The sequence below is a fragment of the Lonchura striata genome, chromosome 16 (assembly GCF_046129695.1).
Source record: "Lonchura striata isolate bLonStr1 chromosome 16, bLonStr1.mat, whole genome shotgun sequence".
NCBI lineage: Eukaryota > Metazoa > Chordata > Aves > Passeriformes > Estrildidae > Lonchura > Lonchura striata.
The window spans coordinates 13,672,569-13,693,995 of NC_134618.1; the positions used below are offsets into that span (position 1 = coordinate 13,672,569).

Genomic DNA, 21,427 nt, shown 5'->3' on the forward strand with positions numbered 1-21,427 from the left:
CTTTTATTTCAGGGTCTTTCAGTTCACTGCTGCAGCTGGATGACCTTTCAGCCACCTTATCTTGACCAGTGAACCACATTCATTGGCTTTATAACAACCTTCAGCACTAACTTTGCATTTGCAAACAGCTTTTCTGAAGCACCAGGTACCTTGTTCTATGTGCAGATCTGCAATTTGCCTGTTTGGAACATTGTCCCAAAGTGAGATTCACGAGTGTGTAAAGCAGAAAACCCCAGGCTGTGTATGAACTCTCCCATAAAGGTTGCCACAAAAGGGAACCAGGTGTATCACTTTGCAGGAGTAGTTTTATACCTATTTTTAACCCAGGTCACACTATACGTTCAACTTGCACTTGAAATATGTCAGGCTTGAGATCCTCCCCTTCCCTACAGGAAATATTTCTTCCTATTCTTTATAGACAGATATTTAAAGCCTCATTTACAAATATATTTTGGTTGAGAATCCTAATCAGGAAAAAAAAACCCTACTTGCCCCAGTGCAGGACTCGCAGTATTTCTTACTGGAGCCTATTCTCTAATGAGATGGGGCTGTCAGACATCACTGATTGCAGGACCAGCAGTAAAAATACAATAAAAAGAAGAGAGTCATGTCCTCCTCAGCAATTTTGTATCACCAATAGTGATCAGGATCCCTTTCCACAAAGTCAACTCTCTGAAAACACCATCACTACAAAAAGTAGTTCAGACAACAACAGAGAGTTGGAGATGCTCTCACCAAGCCCATTCCATTTGTGGGGAGCATTATCTTGACTCCCAACCTGGACAGAAAGCTGGATCTCTGACAAGAGATTTTTCACAGCACTTCAGGGCTGGCAGCAGTTGCCCGGAATTCTTCACCCTTTTAGCAGGTGTTAAAGCTCCTGGGAGAGAGCCAGGCACTACTTTTGACTGACTGAAGCAATCGAGTTGTTCCTTACATCACCCAAACGCTGCAAAGAGTGAGAGCAATCCACTAGAAAGAAGTTGTGACCGGCCCCATGATAAGATACCCTGAAGTCACAGAGCAAATATCTGCAATAACTCCCGTGTTTCATGCTGCCTTTTATTGAACAAAAGCAAGTGGTGCATAAACTGCAGAACAAAGTAGAGCAGAGCAGCTGCTCAAACACTCCTACAAAGCACTCAGTAACTGTTCTCACTTAAATCTATGCAGCATAAAACCAACTACAATACCAGTGGCAGTAACTGTGTGCAAGTAGAGTAGCTCTCATTCCTTTATGGGTCTGCAGAAGAACATTACATGACACTGTTTGTCTTCTCTGCAGAAGGAGCTAAAGACAGATTTTGCTGGTTATTCCCATCATCTCTGACAATAAAACAGCTCAAGTTTATACTACAAGAGAGTGCAAGCTTGAATGTGTATTGAGAAAGTATTTTAATTTAACTCTGAAGACAGCATTAGTGGGAAAAAATGCAGTACTTTATAGCAGACAAACCTTACCCTGTACAGACTGGAGGATAAGAATGTCCATGACTGGGAAGGGGAAAAAAGGAAGGCAAGGGATGGCTAGAATGTGTTCCTGGTGCCTTCAGGGGTTTAATCTCATTAGCTGAGCCAATGCAGCCTGCTGCACTTGCACCTAGAGATCAGTAACAGGCTCTCTGTAGGCTTTACCTTGCCCTGCTAACGACACAGATTCACCTTCTCAAGGCTTTGTCACATCAGTTTAAGGACACACCACACACGTGAACCCCTGCCCTTCCTCCTCCCCTGTTCTCTGGTGACGCAGCCCCTGGTGCCACACTCAGCTCACTATTTACCCTGCTCTGCTCCATGATAATGAAGGGGCAGTTCTTCTCTGAATTCTTTCTGCCTCCATCCTGCCTGGGTGCCATAATCCTGTTTATGACATGCTGGTTGCTATGGAAGTGATTGTATTGTCACTAGATTATGCCCTCAGGTGGCAAGCATGTAAGGGAAGGCACATGAACAGGTTTTTGCATACATTTGAAGACACGATAGTGCAATCCTACATGTAATGACTAGCAGCTTTAGCAGTAGCTTCCAGACACAGAATATGATCATGAGGGATAGCATGGCATTGTTTTCATGTGGTTTTCTCCTAAAGAATTAGATATTTTTCCTTTTCCTATCACTGGCTGCCACTATTTTATTTGAGACAGTGCCCTACAGCTGAACAGAACAGTCCCAGCCACTTTCCCAGGCTCCTGAAAATACTTCTGCACTCAAAACACTGTCTCTGAAGATCAGGGTGAAAGAAGTGACAAGATCATGTAACCAGGCTCCACAACTCCAACTGCCCTTTTGTTGATGACTGTCTTTTACAGTGCATGGATTTGGAGAGCAGCAGCAAGGGAGACAGATCGTCTCAGATCTGACACGCTTGGTGAGACGCATGACTAACTCAGCTTGAGCCAGGACGTGCCTGGAATGTGTAACCCCTCTTGGAAGCCTTTTAACCAGGGGCACAAGCTTGGGGGTTTATCTGCCTGGATGGTAAATACATGATAGCAAGAAGTGCAACATAAACAGCCTAAAGACCCTGGTCCTTGCGAGCAGCTGGGAATCACACGAGATGCTTTCCAACCTACGGAGACCCCACTCAGCAGCACTGGAAGAGCCTTAGATCTTCACAGCCAGGATTGTGGAAGAACCAGCACCCCAAGTGCAGCACTGATGGCCACATGCAGTGCCCAGCACCATTCCCTCAGTTGATAATATGAGCACACACACATGAACTCTTCTTCCAGCCATCAGCTCACTCATCTACATCAGCAGAAATACTGTCCTGGAACACAAAGAGCCTCACAGCCAAACCACATTTGTACCAAGAAAAAGACTCTTATCCCAGTATAGTTAATGTTTTGAGTACAAAAAGGGTGTACAACTTGCAGTTAACATCAAAGTTTTCACCATGTGCTATTTCCTTACTGCGGCGTTAGAGCAGTGCTGCAGTTCCGTTTCACACATGTATTTTTTTGTCCAGGACAAAAAAACATTCCTCACTGGGAATAAAGCTGAGGACAACAGCAGTTTCCAGAAGCTCTCAGCCCTGTTTACAGTTAGCCATATTCATAGCACAAGGCCATGACCATGCACTGCCCAAGGTCTGAGTGCAGCTACACAGAAAATACTCAGGATCTCTATTTTCCCAGGAGATGTGACCAGTGACTTGTTGGAAGGCAACAGCATGTCAAAGGCTAGTTGAACACAACTCAAGGATAAAAGCCTAGCTGATGACATCCTCAAGGATGACAGCCTTGTAGGACTAGCTTTAGTATCAAAGAAATGCTGATGGATGCGTTTGTGAGTAGGAAGTAAAGAACTAAACTGCTGGTGAATCCCAGCTGAAGGCACAGATGTTAGAAAGGAAGCTCAACATTCACTACATCTGACAAAGCAGCCAATTTCACTTTGGCAGAGAAAAAAAACAGACACACCTGGTTTGAACTTGAACCTTGATGAGCATTCAAAGCCTATCCTGGAAACTGGTTCTTTCTTAGGAGCCTCATGTTTTATTTATTGCATCACACAACCAAGACCACCCTTGCTGGAGCCAGCACATGTAAACCAAACCTAATAATTAAGTTAGTGATGAGAGTCCAGCCCATAGGTTACACCTGCAGAACTACATTTCACCAGTGGTACTTGTCACTGCTGTGGTCCAAGAGGTACTTCTCCCATCAGCAGAAGGTGATTCAGATCTATCCACAAAAAAGAACCTGGATCTGCAGAGGACATTAAGAGGTGGGTCAACCACAGGCAGAAGATGTCATATCTAGCAAATAGGTAGCAAATGTATTTAGGACAGGAATAAGACAAGCAGCCATATCTCAGAGCAACATTTTCTTGAGAAAAAAATTAACAGCGATGAAATACCATAGCAGGCAACTGAATTCTAATAGCTGCAAGAAAATCCACACAAAAAAGGTTGAAAGGGCACTGCAGTGAGACACACGTGACCCAGCAAGCAGTTGCCTCAGTAAGAATTTCAGACATAAGATACAAGTACAGAGACAAGAAGAATTAACATGCCAAGGGGGGATTAGGGTAACCAGATCCCCATACTTCTCATCATCCTCTGCTGGGAGAGGAGGCAAGCTCACAGCTTGTCCCTTCCTCCTTCTCCCATAACCTCCACATCACCCGAGGCGAAAGCTAAGCTGCACTAATAAAAACAGCAGAGCCAGCGTAAACTGTCCAACCTTGTTATTTACACCTCAGCAGAACGCTCCCAGCATCCAGGATCACTTACAAGGCTTCTCCAAGACCTTGGAAGCAGCTCCCAGAGCACCGCTTGTCCACACAGAGAATTCTGTCAACAGCACCTGACGTGTTTCATATTCATCACCTTCACTTTGCCATTTCATATTGGAGTGTTTCAAATGCCGAAGAGCTTGTGTTCAAAGAGATTTTTTTAGTTTGCAGGAGGTCAGGCTGAAAAAGCTCAGAAAAAGCCAGCCTCTGCAGTGATCAAGAGGTTCACTGCTAGAGTATAAAACCTGCCCCAGAACATGGTCTCCAAGACCAGCCAAGAACCTCAGCAGAATATTTACCAAGTTGTACTTATGAGACTGAAAGGCAATTTTAACCTTGTAAATTTGCTGCTGCAGCTAATTTGTCCACTCAGGTTGATCCAACCTTTGTTATCTAACCTGCAGGAACTTTAAATATATACAGAAATAAGGAAAGGCCAGCAAATCTAGCATATTTGATGTCAGAGACCAGGGATGAAGCCCAGTCCCACCTGAGTTCCAGGCACTACTCAGTCTCATAAACCAACAATAACTCAGACTGTGTGGGGAGAGGATGGGAAAGAAAAACAGAAGACAGCAGCCACATACTGTAATACAAAAAGGCACACAAGAAGTGTTGTACAGTGGTTTTAAAATAGTACCCTCATCAGAAGTAAAGACTTCTGTTTAGCTACAGAAATGTCAAAAAAATCATTCCATCCTCACTGGATGTACTATCTGTGCTTTCCACTAAATCCAGACAGAAAAAGACCCAAAACACAGATGATCCATTTTTTCCTGCCACCTACTCCAATTGAAACAGCTTGCCTCTTAAGGGAACATGAACATTAATACTTGCCATTGCCTAGCAGTACCTCTGATCTACTCTTGTGCAATAGCTCCCATTTTTTTCAAGTCCAAAATGCTCATTCTAATCTTACTCAGGTTTCATTTTTTAATATTTTTTCCTTAGAATTTTTAACTTATCTCTTCAATCATCTCTGTCTAAGCCCAGTGGCTGCCAGCTATCTCCATCCCTGGCCTTTTCTTAGGTCTGTGCCTTTCCCTGGATTGCTTGCACTTGACAGCCTGTCAGTCCAATGCTAAAAGGAGATTGTATTATCAGGGTCTACCATGGCATTCACAAGGATCAGAACGACAAGCAGAGATGCAATAGGGTAGAAATAAGTCCTTCCCTCAAATCCTTTCAGCCTTCCCTCTAGTTCTTCTTCTGCAAAAGAAAAAACCAATGAGCATTTCAAAGGTACCAGAAGCAGCACAAGCTTCTCTCAGAAGACTCCAATCATCTGTAGCTGAGGGTCAGCCACACAAATTAGTTCTGAAAATTACCTTGCTTCCCATTTCAGAAACAAGAAGAGATTACTGAATAATAGAAGTTCACTATTGATTTTCTTCCCCCAGAAGACTCAAAAAAAGTACCTGGTACTTTTCATTGTAGAACATCTGGCTATTCCCCAAGTTCCAAAAACCAAAATGGGCTCTGTGCGCAGTGCCTGCAACTGTTCTTGCTACACTTATTCCAAAAGTGAAATTCCACTGGGTGCTAAAGGTTTTATACAATATTCCATATTAAGATATTTTCATTTGTTTCTCCTTCCTCTTTTCTCTCTTTGAAAGCTACATTATTACACCTCCCAAGGAAAAAAAATATTTATAAGCAGGACAACTCCACCCTTTCCTCTCAGTTCAACACCACAAGGTAAGATTCAGCCAGAGGTCAGTCACAACACACACTCAGCTGCTTTTTTCATTTCTATGCCCTTGCATGTTCCTCACCAAAAACCAGACCTGAGAAGAGTTCACCATATCTGCATTTGCCAAAAATCCAGGATTTCTGCAATTGATGAAGCACAGCTTATAACAGCTGCAAACGTTCCTGGGCTCTGATAATTATAAGCCCATGGCTGGGTGTCTAATTAAAGAAGGAATGAATTAATGAGTTTTACCAAAGGCTTTTGAGTCACCATTATAATTCTCACCCTTAATCGGCTGCAGGACACTCAAAGGACACCGTGAGCAGGATCAGAGCAGAGAGGGGGGATAAACCACCCGCAGCTGATGCTTCCCCCATCACGTTCCTCTCCAGCATGTCACTGTCATTCAGACCCCGACAGCCAGATCAAACCCAGCGGAAAAACGCTTGGGTTTTTTGGACAGCCGAGTACAAAAACGCTTCCTGAAGCTGCCACAAAGCGCTCGCCGGCCTTTGAATGCCGAGAGGGAGCGGAGCGATGCCGGCAGAGGCTCCGCAGAGCGCTGACTCCGGCACTTCCATTCATCCCAGCCCCCACCCAGCGCCGGCAATTACACTCAGTCCCAGGCTCCCAAGGAGGCAGAAATTGAAAACACGTTTTCATTGAAGCACAGCTTGGATTTCATGAATTCCATTCCTCCCGACTTTCTCAGCATTTCCTGGAGTGAATACTGTAAAACCAGGGAGAAAGGGGATGGGGCGGCCCATAGGTAAGGCCCATTCTAACCACGCCAGCCCACAAACGGACTGGAGGCACTTGCAGTGAGGATGCGACACAGATTATTCCTAAACTAAAGGAAAAAAGTATAGATGAACCACAAACTCAAGGAGGAAATAAAGTAACGAGCTGCCGGGGGCGTCGGAACAGTAACAACTACAGGCACATCCCCGGTGAGAAGCATTAGAATTTCAGCAAGCAGCAGAAAGCATCTCTTTGGCAGACTGAGGCACTCAGCTCCTATGGCAAGTGTCACAGTTACCAGTTGAACAGCTACAGGAACCTGAGCACACTGCTGAACTTCAAGAAAGCTCACCCCAGGGAAAAAGCGATTAAAATCAGAGAAAACAGGTAGCACCGAGCAGTTTTTCCACATGTACAGCTGTAACACAATCAACTTTGGAATTATTCAGGCGTGCTAATTAACACCCTATGGATAGCTTTGACACCATCAGCAATACTTTTAATGGCTCTGTCACTGACACCATCTTCCCTTTTTCCCCAAGCCCAGCTTGGGCCTTATCTTAAGGAGCATTACATCATCTACTGCACCAAGGCCTCCTTGTGACAGACACTATTATGCAACTGAAGTGCCTCCATTTGGATTTTGGCGTTATTTTGAATTTCGGCGTTGAATAGAAGGCTTGTTTAAATTCCCTGCATGAACAGCAGCATTTTGCAGCCTGAAAAGGGTGTCCGTGCACAGACACCAACACTGGCATAACAACGTGTCTGAATGTGTTATACATTTGTGAAACATCCATTCCCCACATTCCCTTTTTCCCCTCGTCCAGGAATAAGTCCTGCATTGTTAGGGCTGATTAGCAATATCTTTCATCCCTAATTTCACACTACAAAGGGCTTTCATGCATATGCACGTGTGGCACCATTCTGAGCCATATCAGCCAGAAAAAGCATTTAGTAGTGACCGAGGAAATCAGGAAATCACAATCCGAGGCTGCAGCTCCAGTTTAAGTGAAGGTGAAGGGGAGTGTCAGCTCTTTCCCTGGATGGTTTTAATGCTGCTCTCACCATTGACCAAAAACCGCTCATTTGTTAAAATAATAACTAAAAAGAGGGGCTGGCACACATTACATCTGCTGAAGCAAGCAACCTGATAAGCATGTGAAAGCACACATTATTGCAAATGTTACCCAGTGCTTGGAGAAGGGAATGGCACAAGCATTGTGACTGAGTTACACCAACTGCTGTGGCCATGGATTGCACGCTAACCTACTTTTCTTTCTTCTTGCAAGAGAATAGCCTTGCAGCCTTAGCACACAAATGACTGCTTTGCAAAAACGTGCACATTTGCAGCTTACCAAACCCTAAAGCTCACAATTACAAGATCAGACTGAAAAACTATAAGTGGCTCATTATGCAGAAACCTAAAAAAAAGTTTGAAATGAAAGCTTTTGCAACATGAAAGTGCTCTGTATTTTGCTCTTTCCTAGTTTATCTAATTTTAAAAAAATAGCATTAGCATGGCTCTGCCCCACAGCCACTATTCACTAGATACCTGGAGACCCCTTTGCCATGTACCAAAATAATTTCTGGTTTGAGACTAAATGCAACCAATTCCCAGTTTTTCACTGCTGCAACACATTGGTCACCCCTTGAAGTGGAGGAGAGAATTTCCAACAGTGATGACTTTTTTGTTTTTTCAGACTCTCATATGAATGCATCCCCAGGACTAGAAGTCTTGCATGAACTTGATCCTCCTTGATTTTAGCTCATCTGTCTTGTTAATCATTGTCATCAGCTAAAAAAAAAAAAGCCCTGGTAGGATGACATACCCAGAAAGTGCAGCAGTCTTGCCAAGAGAGGAGCAAAGTTACTGGGCTTGGATATTATTATTACCTCAGCATCCATCAATAAGTCCCTGAGTATTAGGAGGCTTATTTATGTCTTAAAAGTGAGAATTGAGGTTCAGTGCAGTAGGTAATCCTGATATATTCCAAAGTTATTTGGGTCTCATCTGAATCTTAGAGCAAATAAATTCCCAGACATCACATCCCTTCCCCCAGCTATGGGAATCACATCCAGCTGAAAACAAGCCAAGTTCTCCTACTCACTCAAGGGGAATGGGAAATCTCCACCATAACTGGTGGAAAAGTCACTACTGAAGATTAAAACAGAAACAAGAATAGAACTGGCAGTCACCAAGAGGTTAATGCAAACAAGGTGCTGACTCCCCTCCACCCTAAGAAATTGAGAGTGAGCACCACCTTACTCACTGCTTGCTTGCAGCCACCCAAGTAAATTCACTTGACATCAAAGACTGTGAAAGAATGACTTCAGGAGAAGCTTTGGCCATCACCACTGGCCCTTCAGCACACCCACCCACAGGTACAGGAGTGTCCCTGGAAGGGGTCACAGCAGGGTGACCGTGCAAGCTCTGCCACAGCAGAGTCCCACAACACAAACATCGACTCTGGACTTCACCCTTCCATCAGTGAGTGCTGGTGGGGGAAGGGGAGCAGGAGAAGAGGTGTAAAATTAGCCTTGTCCTGGAAGAAAAAGAGAGGAAAAACACCAAACCAAATGAAACAAAGAGAAGAAAACACATAAATTTCAAGGGACTGGAGAGTATTTGTTCCTCTGTCTGCTCTGCACACACACGGAAAAAAACCTGGTGAGACACAGGCCCATAACCTTCCTCTCTTTCGTACTCAGTGGACAGGGTTTTGTTTACAAGTTCCAAAATAAATATAATCCCAAAATACAAGTAAGAGAGCAAGAAGACTTGTGGCACAGCCCCTTAATCCACATTCAGAACCTTGGGATTAAGTCGGAGAAAGCACCTGACTTCCTTTCCTTAATCTCCAGTCATGCCTAATGGGATATGTTCTTCTGGGTGAGAATTTCTCACTTTCTCTAATAACAAAAAATAAAGAACACTAAAAACCCACATCAACATCTGCTTTAAGCACTGCTTGCTTTATTGGGTCAGCATTTAAACAAAGGCACTTGGTTAACCTGGAGACCACAGATGTTCCTCTGCTCAAAAAGGCATGAAGGGGAAAAGAACAAAAAGAGACAAGACACGCTAAGACTGAACTGAATTTTCTTACCCCTTTCTCCAGACTGCTAGAGATCAGGTTTTGCAGACCAGGAGCTGTATGGTGTTACACACATGTGGATAAAAATGGAACATTCTCAGGAAGACAAATGTTGTGTAGGTGCAGAAGCACCAGGGTGCCATGGTTGGCCACCACAACCAGACATTTTCAGCTCTGCTTCTACCCTTCCAGCTGAGACCAGCATGGCACCTTCAGGGCACCACATGCTCCATAAATGTGTCTTAAGACTGGGAAGCTCACCAGGCTGGGCACCAACAGCTTCTCTGTGCAGGATGAACACTTTTAGGATCCTACCCAGAGGAAGTGAGCATGGTTTACATCTTTGCACACTCACCTGCATCTCCTTTCCTCCATGCGCCACAAAGTGTTTCACATTCCTCCAAGGCACCTTTTACCCCTGTGTACTCTGCTAAAACCATACCTTTAGAACAGTTGCTTTTTTTGACTAGAGTAAGGTAATTACAGCCAGCATTTCCAGAAACTGCCAGTTCTCAGGAGACCATCTGAAAACGTGGCAGCACAGCATGGGTCAGCAAAACAAAGCAAGTCTGCAGACAGAAAGCTGGCAAAGGTGGACTTTTTTCCTCTCTGCACACCATATGCTGCTGCATGACTGGATGAATGGTCAACAGAAAACATTTTATGTCCACTTTTGGTAAAACTCAGCCATCAAAAATAGCCTTGGTTCTACATTTTTGGTTATTTATTTTGATGCAGCTCCTCAGTAAAGGCTCTTCCAGATCAAAGACAGAAGAGTCAGAGCACAGCACCAGTTTGCTGATAGGAGGCATTACTGCATGGTTACTCATGCAGCCAACACTGATGAGTAAAGGGAAGAGGGAATTTACCAGCAGTTCTTAAAAAATAAAAACAACTTCAATTACATCAGAAAACATTAGAGTCTACTAACAGGGGTCATTTAACCTTTCTGGAAATATGAGAAAACTGGTGCTACAGCAGGATAGCTGATCAGACCTTGGAAGAGTTCCATCTGTTCTTGAAAGAAAGAAACCTTCAGTCCAGCCCTTTAAGAAAGGCACATTACCCTCTGACTTTGAGCCAACTAGACAAAAACACGTCATCCAACTTGACTAATGCACATGTTTCCAATTTACAGAAAGACTCTTGGTTTCAAAATTGAAATAAGATGCCAGTACAGTAGAGGAAGTTCTAAAACAATCTCTATAATCCAAGTTTTTTGGCAGTTTGGGCTCCATCATGTTTCTCCAGCCAAGAAATACTTCCAAAGACGACGCTAGCTGTTATGTGTAGGCAAACAGCCTCACAGAGCCAGAAAGTACCTGACAGAATTAATTCCTTGCTGGACCTTTGGCTGTGGGTTCAAACACATGCCTTGGATTAGAGTCTGCAAGCCAAAAAAAGGGAAGGATCGTTGGGCTTACACAGCACCTTTCCCTGCTGGATCCCTTCTCAGCACACGTACAGAGGGAGAAAAAGAACATTACAACACGAAAGCACTGACAGATGTATGATAGGAAACTCCTGGGTGACAACACTGAGGAGAGCATCTCAAAGCCAAGGATAGAGCATGTCCCTGCTCTTATCACTGCTTCCTCCAGCACGATTCTGCATCTTAATTGGTGTGAATCAATCATCAGTCATCTTCCAAAGCACAAACAGCTGCCATTACACCTACTAACCATGCATCTGCAGCTCTGACTCGTACTGAGAAGGCACGAAGCAGTGCAAGGGATGAGTTTCGAAGATGCTGGAGAATTTTTCTTTATTCTAGCCTGACTCACACATAACCTTTGTGTTTACATAGGTTTGTGTCAATGTCACCAGTTTCCAGCAATGAAGAAAAAGCAGAAACTCCAAAGTGCTCTGTGGTTTAGCTTTTACAGCCTCTTCTCTCCTTCACTGTCACAGTGCACTTCTCAGCCCACAGTCAGACTCCAGAGATAAAGTGCTGTAGTCTCCTTTTCTGCCAGTGTACAGACACCCTGAGTGGAGCAGATATCCCATTACCTGTTGTTGTGCTGTATTACAAAGCTATTCAGCTTTTCTATTTCTTTCCAGCACGTGACCTCCACACTACTTAAAGACTCTTAACCAGCTCTACCCTGAGAAAGAAAGTGAATTCAATGCCACACAGCTAAGTCAGTCACAAGTAGGAGTACTTACATAGGTAAATAAATTACACTAGTGACAGCAGCAGTCTCAGGACCATCTCATTGGGCCAAACAACTGAACTAGCAAGTAAGTGGACAGTACAGGCAAGATCATCATGATTTGATCAGCAGCAAAAGGCAGGGAGACCTGAACTGGTATTAGCATGATGCTGTCAGAGGGAACAGGAGCTCTGCTCCATTTTTACATTCCCTCCACTCTAGAATTTGTGACTCACTACACAATGAAAAGGCTTTGCAGAGCACTGCAGTATGACTCAGATGAGAATACAGCCAGAACAAAGCTGCTCATATCAAGATATTTTCAACCCAAATGATTCATGGGAGGATTAGGAAAAGAACTGGTCTGATAAGATCCTCTGTAGGGAGGACTATGGAGCAAGTCCTGCAAGTAGCACATGAAGGCAGCTCTGACGGGACTCACCAGCATGCCAAACCCCTGCAGAAGAAGGATCACAACCCCAGCTCATTCTACATGGAGATTCACCTCAGTTCCCCCAGAAAAAGAAAACAACTGGCTGTACTGCTTGTTGTGGCAGAAGCAGAGCATCTGAAGGACATCAGGATACACATACATTTTTAAACAATCTAGTCCAGAGGGGAAGGATCTGTTCTGCTTCTCCTTGTCTAACCTAATGCAACAAGATATGCTGTGGAAGAAGATAAAGAGTAAGGTAATACCGAGAGAGAGCGTTTCAGAGCCCAACTCAGGTGAAGAAGGTATGCAGCCAAAACCTGCAGCTGCACTGATCTCAGCCCTTGGCAGCAGCACTGCCATGAGCATTTCTCATGCTCTCAGACAAAAGGAGGAAGCCCCAGTAGGTTGGTACACAATGGCTGCAGCCGCCTTGAGACAGCCCAGCACGCAGCAGGCGTCCCTGCTGCTCTGGCCAAGGGACTGCTCGGGACAGAACAGCAGAAGCAGCCATTGCATCTACATCCTGCTAGACATTCCCTATCACCCAGGGTCCCAGAAGACTTAACAAAGACCGAGACTTCAAAGGCTGGCAGCTCGTGCTTATTCGCCCTCCTTCAGAGAGGTGTCAGGGCACAACCGCTGGGCTGCTGCCCCAGGGGAACAGCGGCTTGGCATTACACTAATCCTGCTAGGCAGAGGTGCAAAGCCTCTTCAGGCAGCAGCCTCCTCACCTGCAGCAGCACGTGGCACTGCAACAAGTGACAGGACAACATGCAAACCCAAGCCACTGCATGCCACTTCTGGCTGGAGTGGGATGTTCAGTTGATGCACGATTTCCAAGCCCGTCACCAAAACACGAGGACAAGAAACAGGTGGGTATTTACTAAAAGGTGGCTAAAGAAAAGAGTTTTATAAGGAAAGTGCTGCTTTCCCGGGGTCACGGGTTGGGAAATATTTTCTAGAGAAGCAGTGAAGAATCAGAAAGGGTACATTGCTTCCTTCCTCAAAACACGTCAGAATGGGACTGGACAGTGAGCCCAGCTGTGTGGCTATTTATGACAACAGTCCAGCTACCTGATGAATTGGAGTCATGTAGTTTAGCAAAGTAATCCTTCCTTACTGCAACTAGGGACACCCTGCCCTTACCTGTCCCAAAAAAATTCATCCAGCATCCCCCCACTGACCTCTCCTCAGCTCCTGGGGAAATCAAATGCAGCATGTAGTTTAAAAGCTCATGCTTAAGCATCAGAGTATCAATCACTAATGGAATAGAAAAGAAAAACATACACAATTTGCATGAGTGAGACCTACAAAGTAAAGAAAAATAAGCCAAAGTTAAAATTAAAAAAAGGACTTCCTAATTTTGAGGATGTATATGATCTCACCTATTAAATATGAAAGGTTCCTAAAGATAAGGGAAGACAGTGCCAGCACAGGCTGCAAACAGAGCAAGAAGTACAAATTAATAAAAAAAAAATAAAATCTAGAATTCAAACCAAAAGGCCTTCAGAAGCATTTAAAGCACAAGAGAGCATTTATCATTACAGTTCCCAGTCCTGGATTAAGTTTCCCTGGTTCACTACATTAGAATTAATCTATGTGCCTACGAACTCCAGAGCCAACTTGCAGAGCCACAGCAGCGTTGTTATATAACCACAGCACTGATAGCACAGGCTGCAGTGCTGGAGCCTGCTTGCTACCCCTCACCAACACCACAACCAGCAAAGCTGCTGCTGCTCAGATCATTCCCTTGATGACAGATGCCTCGGTAATCCAGACATTCGAGTTTGGATTTGATAAAATGTTTTCTTGAGAGCTGATGTTAAGACTTAAAAGGCCATCGACTGCTGTGCAAGAAGTCCTTAATATCATCAAGGGAGGGGAGGCAGCTACACAGGAGGAGAACAGCAGAAGGCTTTAAGTGGGAATATGATTACTGTAGAAAAATTATCTGACAAACAAACACAACCCCAGATTATTGCTAGGAATGCTTTTAAGCAATTTAAGTGAAAACTGGTACATCTGCTGTCTATTCAAAAGGTCACCGAGTGCTTATTCCATGATAACACACTCCCAAGAAGATCTTCCAATGAACTCTTAACTTCTGATCTCCAGCATCGCATATCCCTTGTTTTAAAGGCAGCTACCCTCTGAGGTCATGGAAATACAGTTCAGCTGCTGTGCAGCGCTACATCTGCATGTGGCCATCTTGAACTCTGCTAAACCAAGGGAACTAAAACAAATTAACAAATTGAAGCCTCAAAATACAAAGTCAGCTCAAAGTCCCTCCGATTAGCTGGTATAAAGATGTTTCTTTGTATCTACCCATGGCTCTTTAAACACATCCCTCACATTTTGCTCTAGCTTCAGTCCTCAGATCTGTTCATCTGTTTAGAACAAAAAGCCAAAATATACTGCTTCCTAAAGTATTTCTAATGCCTTCTACTTCTAAGATAAACAAGAACTGCTTAGATGCTTTAGCCTTCATTGCTGTGTGCATGATAGCAGGCTGTGTATATAGGACACTGCAAGTATGTTCAGAAAAGCAAAATGGTGTTTTCAAAACCAGAGACCGTGGCAAAACGAGGCAGCAGTCACTGCAGCTCTGTTCCAAGATGACAGCAGAGAACACAGATGTTGGAGCACACAGATTCACTCCACAATCATTTTAATTACATGCCTAGCCAACCAAGCACAGGATACAGGCTAAGCAGCATTAAAAAAAAAAAAAAAAAAAAAAAAGCTGCACACAAGTATTCTGCGAGCATCCTCCTGTGCACTTGATGCTAACGCCACTCTCGTGCATTAAGTCATCTGTTTTCCAGCAGGCAGGCAGCCGGTTTTGGAAAGGCACTGCTGGCCTCGCTGCGGGGCTGGCGGCATCAAAGGGGACGCTCAGCGGAGCCTGCACAGGGCCGGCTCAGCCCACGGCGGGCTGCGGGCAGCCAGTGCCGGCCGGACGGTGCCTTGGCCCGGGCAGCGCCGGGCCGGCCGGGGCACCCAGCAGCGCTGGCTCCCGCCCCTGCCCGGGGCCGCTCCGCGATGCGGGTCGGTGGGCACACGGCGGGATGGGGTGGAAGGTTGAGCTCAGTGATCTTGCAGGGCTTTTCCAACCTCAGTGATCTTATCGGTCTATAATTTCACCTTCTGCCAAGAAGACCTCGGGCTCCGGGCAGGCAGGGGGCGGCTCGGCGTTGCTGCCCATCCCGCCGGGGGTGGTGACCTCCGGAGCGGGACCCGCACCCCGGCCCTGCGGGGCAGCTGCCCCAGCGGCGGCCGGAGCGGGGGGGACACGGCACCCTCGGCCACCCACCCGGGGAGCCCAGCGGGGCCGCCCGCCCCCTCCTCCTCCTCCTCCTCCCTCCAGGCGGGCCGAGCCCCCGCACAGCCGGGGCTGCGCTCCCCGCTCGGCCCCGTCAGACCCACCTGCTGGTACTCGGCGTCGTGCGGTCGGAAGTCGGCGGCGGTGAGCTCCCAGCGCAGGCTGAGGTGCGGCAGGCGGTGCAGCAGGCTCACCCACCAGGGCGGCGAGTAGCTCACGCCCGCCATGCCCGCGCCTGCCTCACCCCGACCCGCCGGCCATGGAGCGCCGCCCGCCTCACCCGCGCCGCGGCCGCCGGCCCCGCATGGCCGGGCGTCCCCCCCGCCGCTGCCCGCGCCTCCCTCCGCCCGCTCCCGCTCCCTCTTTGTTCGCCCAGAGGCTCCGCGCCCGCCCCGGCGCCGCCCGCCCGCTCCCATTGGCGCCGCCGCCGCCCCGCCCCGCCCCGGCCCGGCCCGCGCGGCTCCCCGGGAGCGCCGCCGGGCCCCGACCCGCCGGGCCCCGACCCGCCGGGCCCCGACCCGCCGGGCCCCGACCCGCCGGGCCCCGACCCGCCGGGCTCGTTCGTTCCCCCACGGAGTTCCTGGTGCCGTGGGTCTCACGCTGCCCTGCAGTCCTACCAGCGGAAGGTGCGTTTTGGGCTTAGCCTAAAAGCCAGCGGGGTAAAAGCGATTCGTGTCGCAGCAAGTGGTAAAGGCGGGCATAAAGTCGCTTTTTGTTGGCTCCTCTCGAGTCCGTCTCAGCGCACATCCTGAGGTGCACAGGCAGCAAGTTTGTGCCTCCCCGATTCGCAGTTCTTGGAGGCAGAATGTTATCCGGCACTCCCGTGGCTGGGCACACACATGGCAAGGGCAGGAACACAGGTGAACATTAAGGAGATGCCTCTCCTTTTGTGACAGCACGACGCGAAAAATAATAAAACAATAATTTGAACAAAGTCTTGGAATCTCTCTGAATACCTCAGAAATGAGAGGATATGGCACTTGAGGACATGGTTTAATAGTGAACATGGTCGTGGTGCTGGGTTGATGGTTGGACTTGGTGATCTTGGAGGTCTTTTCCAACCTTAATGACTCTGTGGTGCTGGGCACAGGGCCACGTGTGGCAGAGGGTGGGTGTCCACACCCAGCACCAAACCAGATCCCACCCCTCACACCAACACCTCCCCCTCCAAAATAACCCCAAAGTGGACCCAAACCACTCAGCACATCCAAGCCCCTGTGCCAATGACCACATCAATGCCTCCATGCCAGCTGAAGCTTGTTCCCCAGCACTGACTGCCCCAGCAGTTGTTTGCCCAAAACTCAGGGGGAAATTTCTGGAGGTACCCAGGTGTCTAAAGACATGGATGCGTCTCTTGAGTGATTCCAAGTCTGCCCTCCACCTGTTCCACAGAGATATGCAGTGCTCTGGTTCAGCTTCCACCCTCTGTAGGCACAGGTTTGGCCTCATCCAAACCCTGACCCAAAGCCAGTGTGTTGCTTCATCAGCTTGAAGGAACCTACAACTCTCAGTTTGTTTTGATGATATCATAAATCAGAACCTGAATATTTCAGCAATGACAGCATCTAACTGCATAACACCACAGAGCTGTGCATGAGGTGGGCTCCTCACAGAACCACTCACACACCACTTTCCCAAGGATAACACTCTCACACAATGGGGAAGGCTTTTCATTTCTTTCTAAACAGAACAGAAAATATTTCTGGGTAAAAGGTAAAAACGATGAGTATACCTTCTCAGGGGATCACGTCAGAAACAAGTAAGTACATAAACATTCTGGATAATGCTAGGATAGTGAGGTAAAACAGAAAAAATAATAAGCAGCAGCTATCCCAAATTCATTCACTTTATTACAAAGATTGTACTGCTCTTGTTGCAACTGAAATGCATTTAAAAAAATTGCTACTTTCTTTTAAAAGGAATATAATGAATAATTTAATTTTTGCTGTAAGTACGCAGCGTGGCCCAGCATTAATGCAGGAGCTCCTAAACTTGGCAGGTCTATTCAGACCATCTCCCAGACCTTCAGTCTCTCCATCCCTGTGCCCCCATCACAGCCCTGCTGCAGCACACCTCACCCACTGCTGATTGCTCAAAGCATTGTCTTTTAAACACCACTCAACATAATCTGGAGTTGGAAAGAGAAAAAAGGACCATCCAGTCCTCTAACAGACTTCAGGCAAATGATTTCCAGGTCTTGAATGCTTGAGAAACTCTCATCTGTTTAGAATTAGAAACTGTGATGGCCCATGAAAACTTAGAAAATATTGGAATGCTGCGTATCCCACTGGAAAAAAAAGGTTAACACCAACAGTTTTTTCTCCTAAAGGGTGGCAATCAGTAGATGTTATGGAGACACTCTTTTGCAAGTGTGATTTTATTCCTTTTCCCAAATGCCACCAGGATTTTGTGCTTTACATTGTCCTGACTGATGCATTTCATAAATAAGGGGACCAAAAATGCTAAAATGGGCCATTTAACCCCTTAGAGCACATAAACATATTTCTGCTGATGTTCTGAAAACTTCAATAGCTTTTGACTAGGACAGGATTTTCATATGAGTATTATCAACACAGCTAAAAAAAAATCTTATCACTCACAAATAGAATTAAGACACACGTCAGAGGGTTTAGAGCCACGCACTGTGTGCACAAGTACAAGGTACACAAGGGTACAAGATACAAGACCTCAACTCCCTCCAGCTTTCTCCAAGAAAAGAGCTGATTTTCTTGCAGGAGGACAGCTAAACTTCAGCCGATTTTATTTTCTTCCTTATTATTTTTGTTTTTTTCACAGTGCTGGCAAGGATAGATGGATGGAAGGAGAAGGAATTATTTCAAGGGCCAATGGTCTAACATATTTCACCTCCAGTTCTAAACCCAAAGACAAGGAGCAGAGAGACCTCACTGGGAGCAAGAGATCTGTGCCTAAGCCCCTTCTGACACAGAGTTTATGCAGCTTGGCACTGAAACACTCAAGGATGGAATCTGTCCTGCAGCTGTAACCACAGCCACGAGCCTCTGGATGGACACAAAACCTCCAGCAGGCTGCAAGTCCAAGCACCTCTGTCAGCATGAGAGGGACAGGGGATAGAAGATGCAGCCAGGACGCCACACTGAGATCTTGCTTGACAGGGCTGATGTAAATCAAACTGCACAAAAGGTTTTGGAATAAATGACAGGAAAAGCTGGATGCTGTTCCATGGGGGTGGGTGTTTGAGGCACTCTGCAGGGCTGGGGGTGAGTGGGAAAGGGAGCAGTGCTGGTGTGCATGCCTCCCCTCAGCCTCCTGCTGCTGAGACAACTGGATTAAATTAGAGCAGAATGAGGACTGGGGATTACAGAGAAACAGAGGCATCAACAGTTTTCATTTCTCCCCCACAATTATTTATAATGATATGGGAAAATGAAGAGCAGAATGGATTCAGCAAATGAGAAATAAAAGACAAACCACAGGATCCAGCACTAGCCATACTTTCCATGGCATCTCAGCCTGTTGTGCCACATCACAAAGAAATATCTGCAATTCTTGGATGTCTAGCATCTCTCATTTGATCTCATTTGAACTCTTGAGTACATGACAAGACAGTTATCAAGGCTCTCATGTTTAGATTATAGCAGCCTTTCTTTCCTTCCCACACAAATAGGTACACTCTCTTTTGCCAAAGCCAAATGAATAAATGAGACACTGTCCTGACATCCCAGGAATAAAATCTAACAGTAAATCACCCTTGCATGGAAAGCAGTTCTACAGTCGAGCAAAGCAAACTGCAAATGTCAGCCTGTTCACTGGTAATCCTGCTGAAAAATAACCCAAAGAGCAGTATTAGTGTTTGCTAACTTGCCCTGACAGTGGCTTTGCTAAAGAATCAATGGACATAATAGGCAGATGAGAAGTGCTCCACATTAAAGACAGCAAAGATAAAAAGACTAGTTCAAACCTCCAAAATAAGGCAGCCAGTGCTGTCCTCCATCCTCTTGAGACCACCAGGCAGTCTACAAAAGCCCTCCAAGAAATGTAGCATTTTTCACTCTTCACAAGCTTCTGATTCCAGACATCCCTACTGCTGAAGTGGTACTGGCAATGAGAGCACCTTTTAAAACAGCAATCTCCTACCCATTTTTTCTGATTCACTATGAAATTAAATAATTCAGCTTTTAATATCATGTGGAGCAGGGAGTCTTCCCCTGACTGTCAAACCTAATATGTGCTCCAAAAGGTTTTAGCCAACAATACAGATTAAAAAAAAAAAAGAAAAAGGCAAGTTTGCACTCCAAGTGCCAGCAGATGGATGAGTTACCCTCTTGAGACAGGGACTAAATTACGGATGGTCATGGGGAGGTCAGGGAGGCAACCCAGCCTTGGCACTCAGCTGCCACTGCTGGGCCACACCTCTGACTCTGCTGCTTCATAAACTCTGTCCTTCCATCCCTCCGTGCTCCTTCCCACTGAGCTAAGCTGTGCCTCCATTAAAATTACCCTTCCTCTCCTCCCAGGGCTTCCTCTGTAATTTTCTGCTCAAAGTCAAAGGAAATAACAAAGCCAGGGCTGCTCTCCAGCCTCCCCCAGACATCGCTGCCCCCTCCATGCCAGTTCTGTCTCCAGCCTTGCTCTCCCAGCACAACCAGGGATCTTCCCAGCTGACTTCTGCTCCCAGCTTGAAGGACTTCCCCTGAGTGGAGGCATCTGCAGGCAGGAACATACATTTGGCTCTTCATGACTTTCCTCTGACATCCTGCCAGGGACTTTCAGGTTTACACAAAAAATAGCCACTACCAGGGCCAGCAAAAAAAGCTTCTAGCCAACTGAAAGAAATAATAAGTTAATTCTCTCATTTCCAGTCCTGAGGCAATATTCTCTCTCTTTCTCATGTTTTACTGGTCTTTTTAAACTGAGTTCTAGGGAAATGGGTGGAAGATGTGGAAATCCTATTGCAAAAGCACCTGCCCGCTCTTTTCCCCAGAGAGCCACACAGAGAACATTCTATTATTTAGTTAATTGCAAAGAAACAATTACAAAGGAACTTGGCAAACTCTCTCTAATCACAGCAAGACCCACTGCAGTCCAGTAAGTTCAGCAAATTAGCAAATAAGTGAACATAAAAAGGAAAGAATAACACAGCTCAAATTGCACTTTGTTCATTTGTTTTGTCACTCTTCATTTCTATTTAATTATTTAAGGTATTTCTTCATAACATTCTGGTACATTTTGTATAATAATGAAGGTTTACTAGCATGGAAAGTGGCTATTAAATATCTGCCGAGAGAGGAAAGAAAACTGCCAATTCTCTGAGTAGATTATAGAGAGCCTGTTCAGGAAAGGTTTCCAGGTTAGATAAATAGAAGGTTCTGCCACAATTTCTGTAAGTTCCAAATAAGGATTATTGCTCGATAATGGCAATGCAAAGCAATGTTTGTGCAGAACGTTGTAACTTGTACTACAGGCACTCATGGTCAATCACATTTATTAAAAGCTCTTCTAATTTTCCATGCATGTACCTAGAGGCCATTCAAGCACAGCCTTTTTTTACATGAGTCCTGTAACCAAGTGACAGATCTTACAGTATTTCATCCCTAAAGTCACAGTGCAGCAAAGACTTTCAAGCTGTGCTCCACTGCCGAGGCAGAGGCAATGGATAAAGCCTCAGATAGTCTTCATTGAAATCACAGAGCTGAGACAGCCCTGACTTATTGATATTCTGAGAAACAGTGGTGACTGATTTTTAATTTAGAAAAGGTGATAAAA

At 45.8% G+C, this 21,427-nt stretch overlaps 1 protein-coding gene across 3 annotated transcripts in view; it reads right to left on the bottom strand.

Moving 5' to 3' along the window:
- Positions 1-15,984, bottom strand: part of TTYH3 (tweety family member 3) — a 74,105-nt gene extending 58,121 nt beyond the window's left edge. Inside the window, exon 1 of one of the 3 annotated variants that reach the window (XM_021539683.3) lies at positions 15,787-15,984. In XM_021539683.3, coding sequence (XP_021395358.1) covers positions 15,787-15,909 — 123 coding nt within the window. In that variant the 5' untranslated portion in view covers positions 15,910-15,984. The remainder of the gene's footprint in view (positions 1-15,786) is intronic. The other 2 variants (XM_021539680.3, XM_021539682.3) reach the window with 2 other exon arrangements.
- Between the last annotated feature and the right edge of the window lie 5,443 nt (positions 15,985-21,427).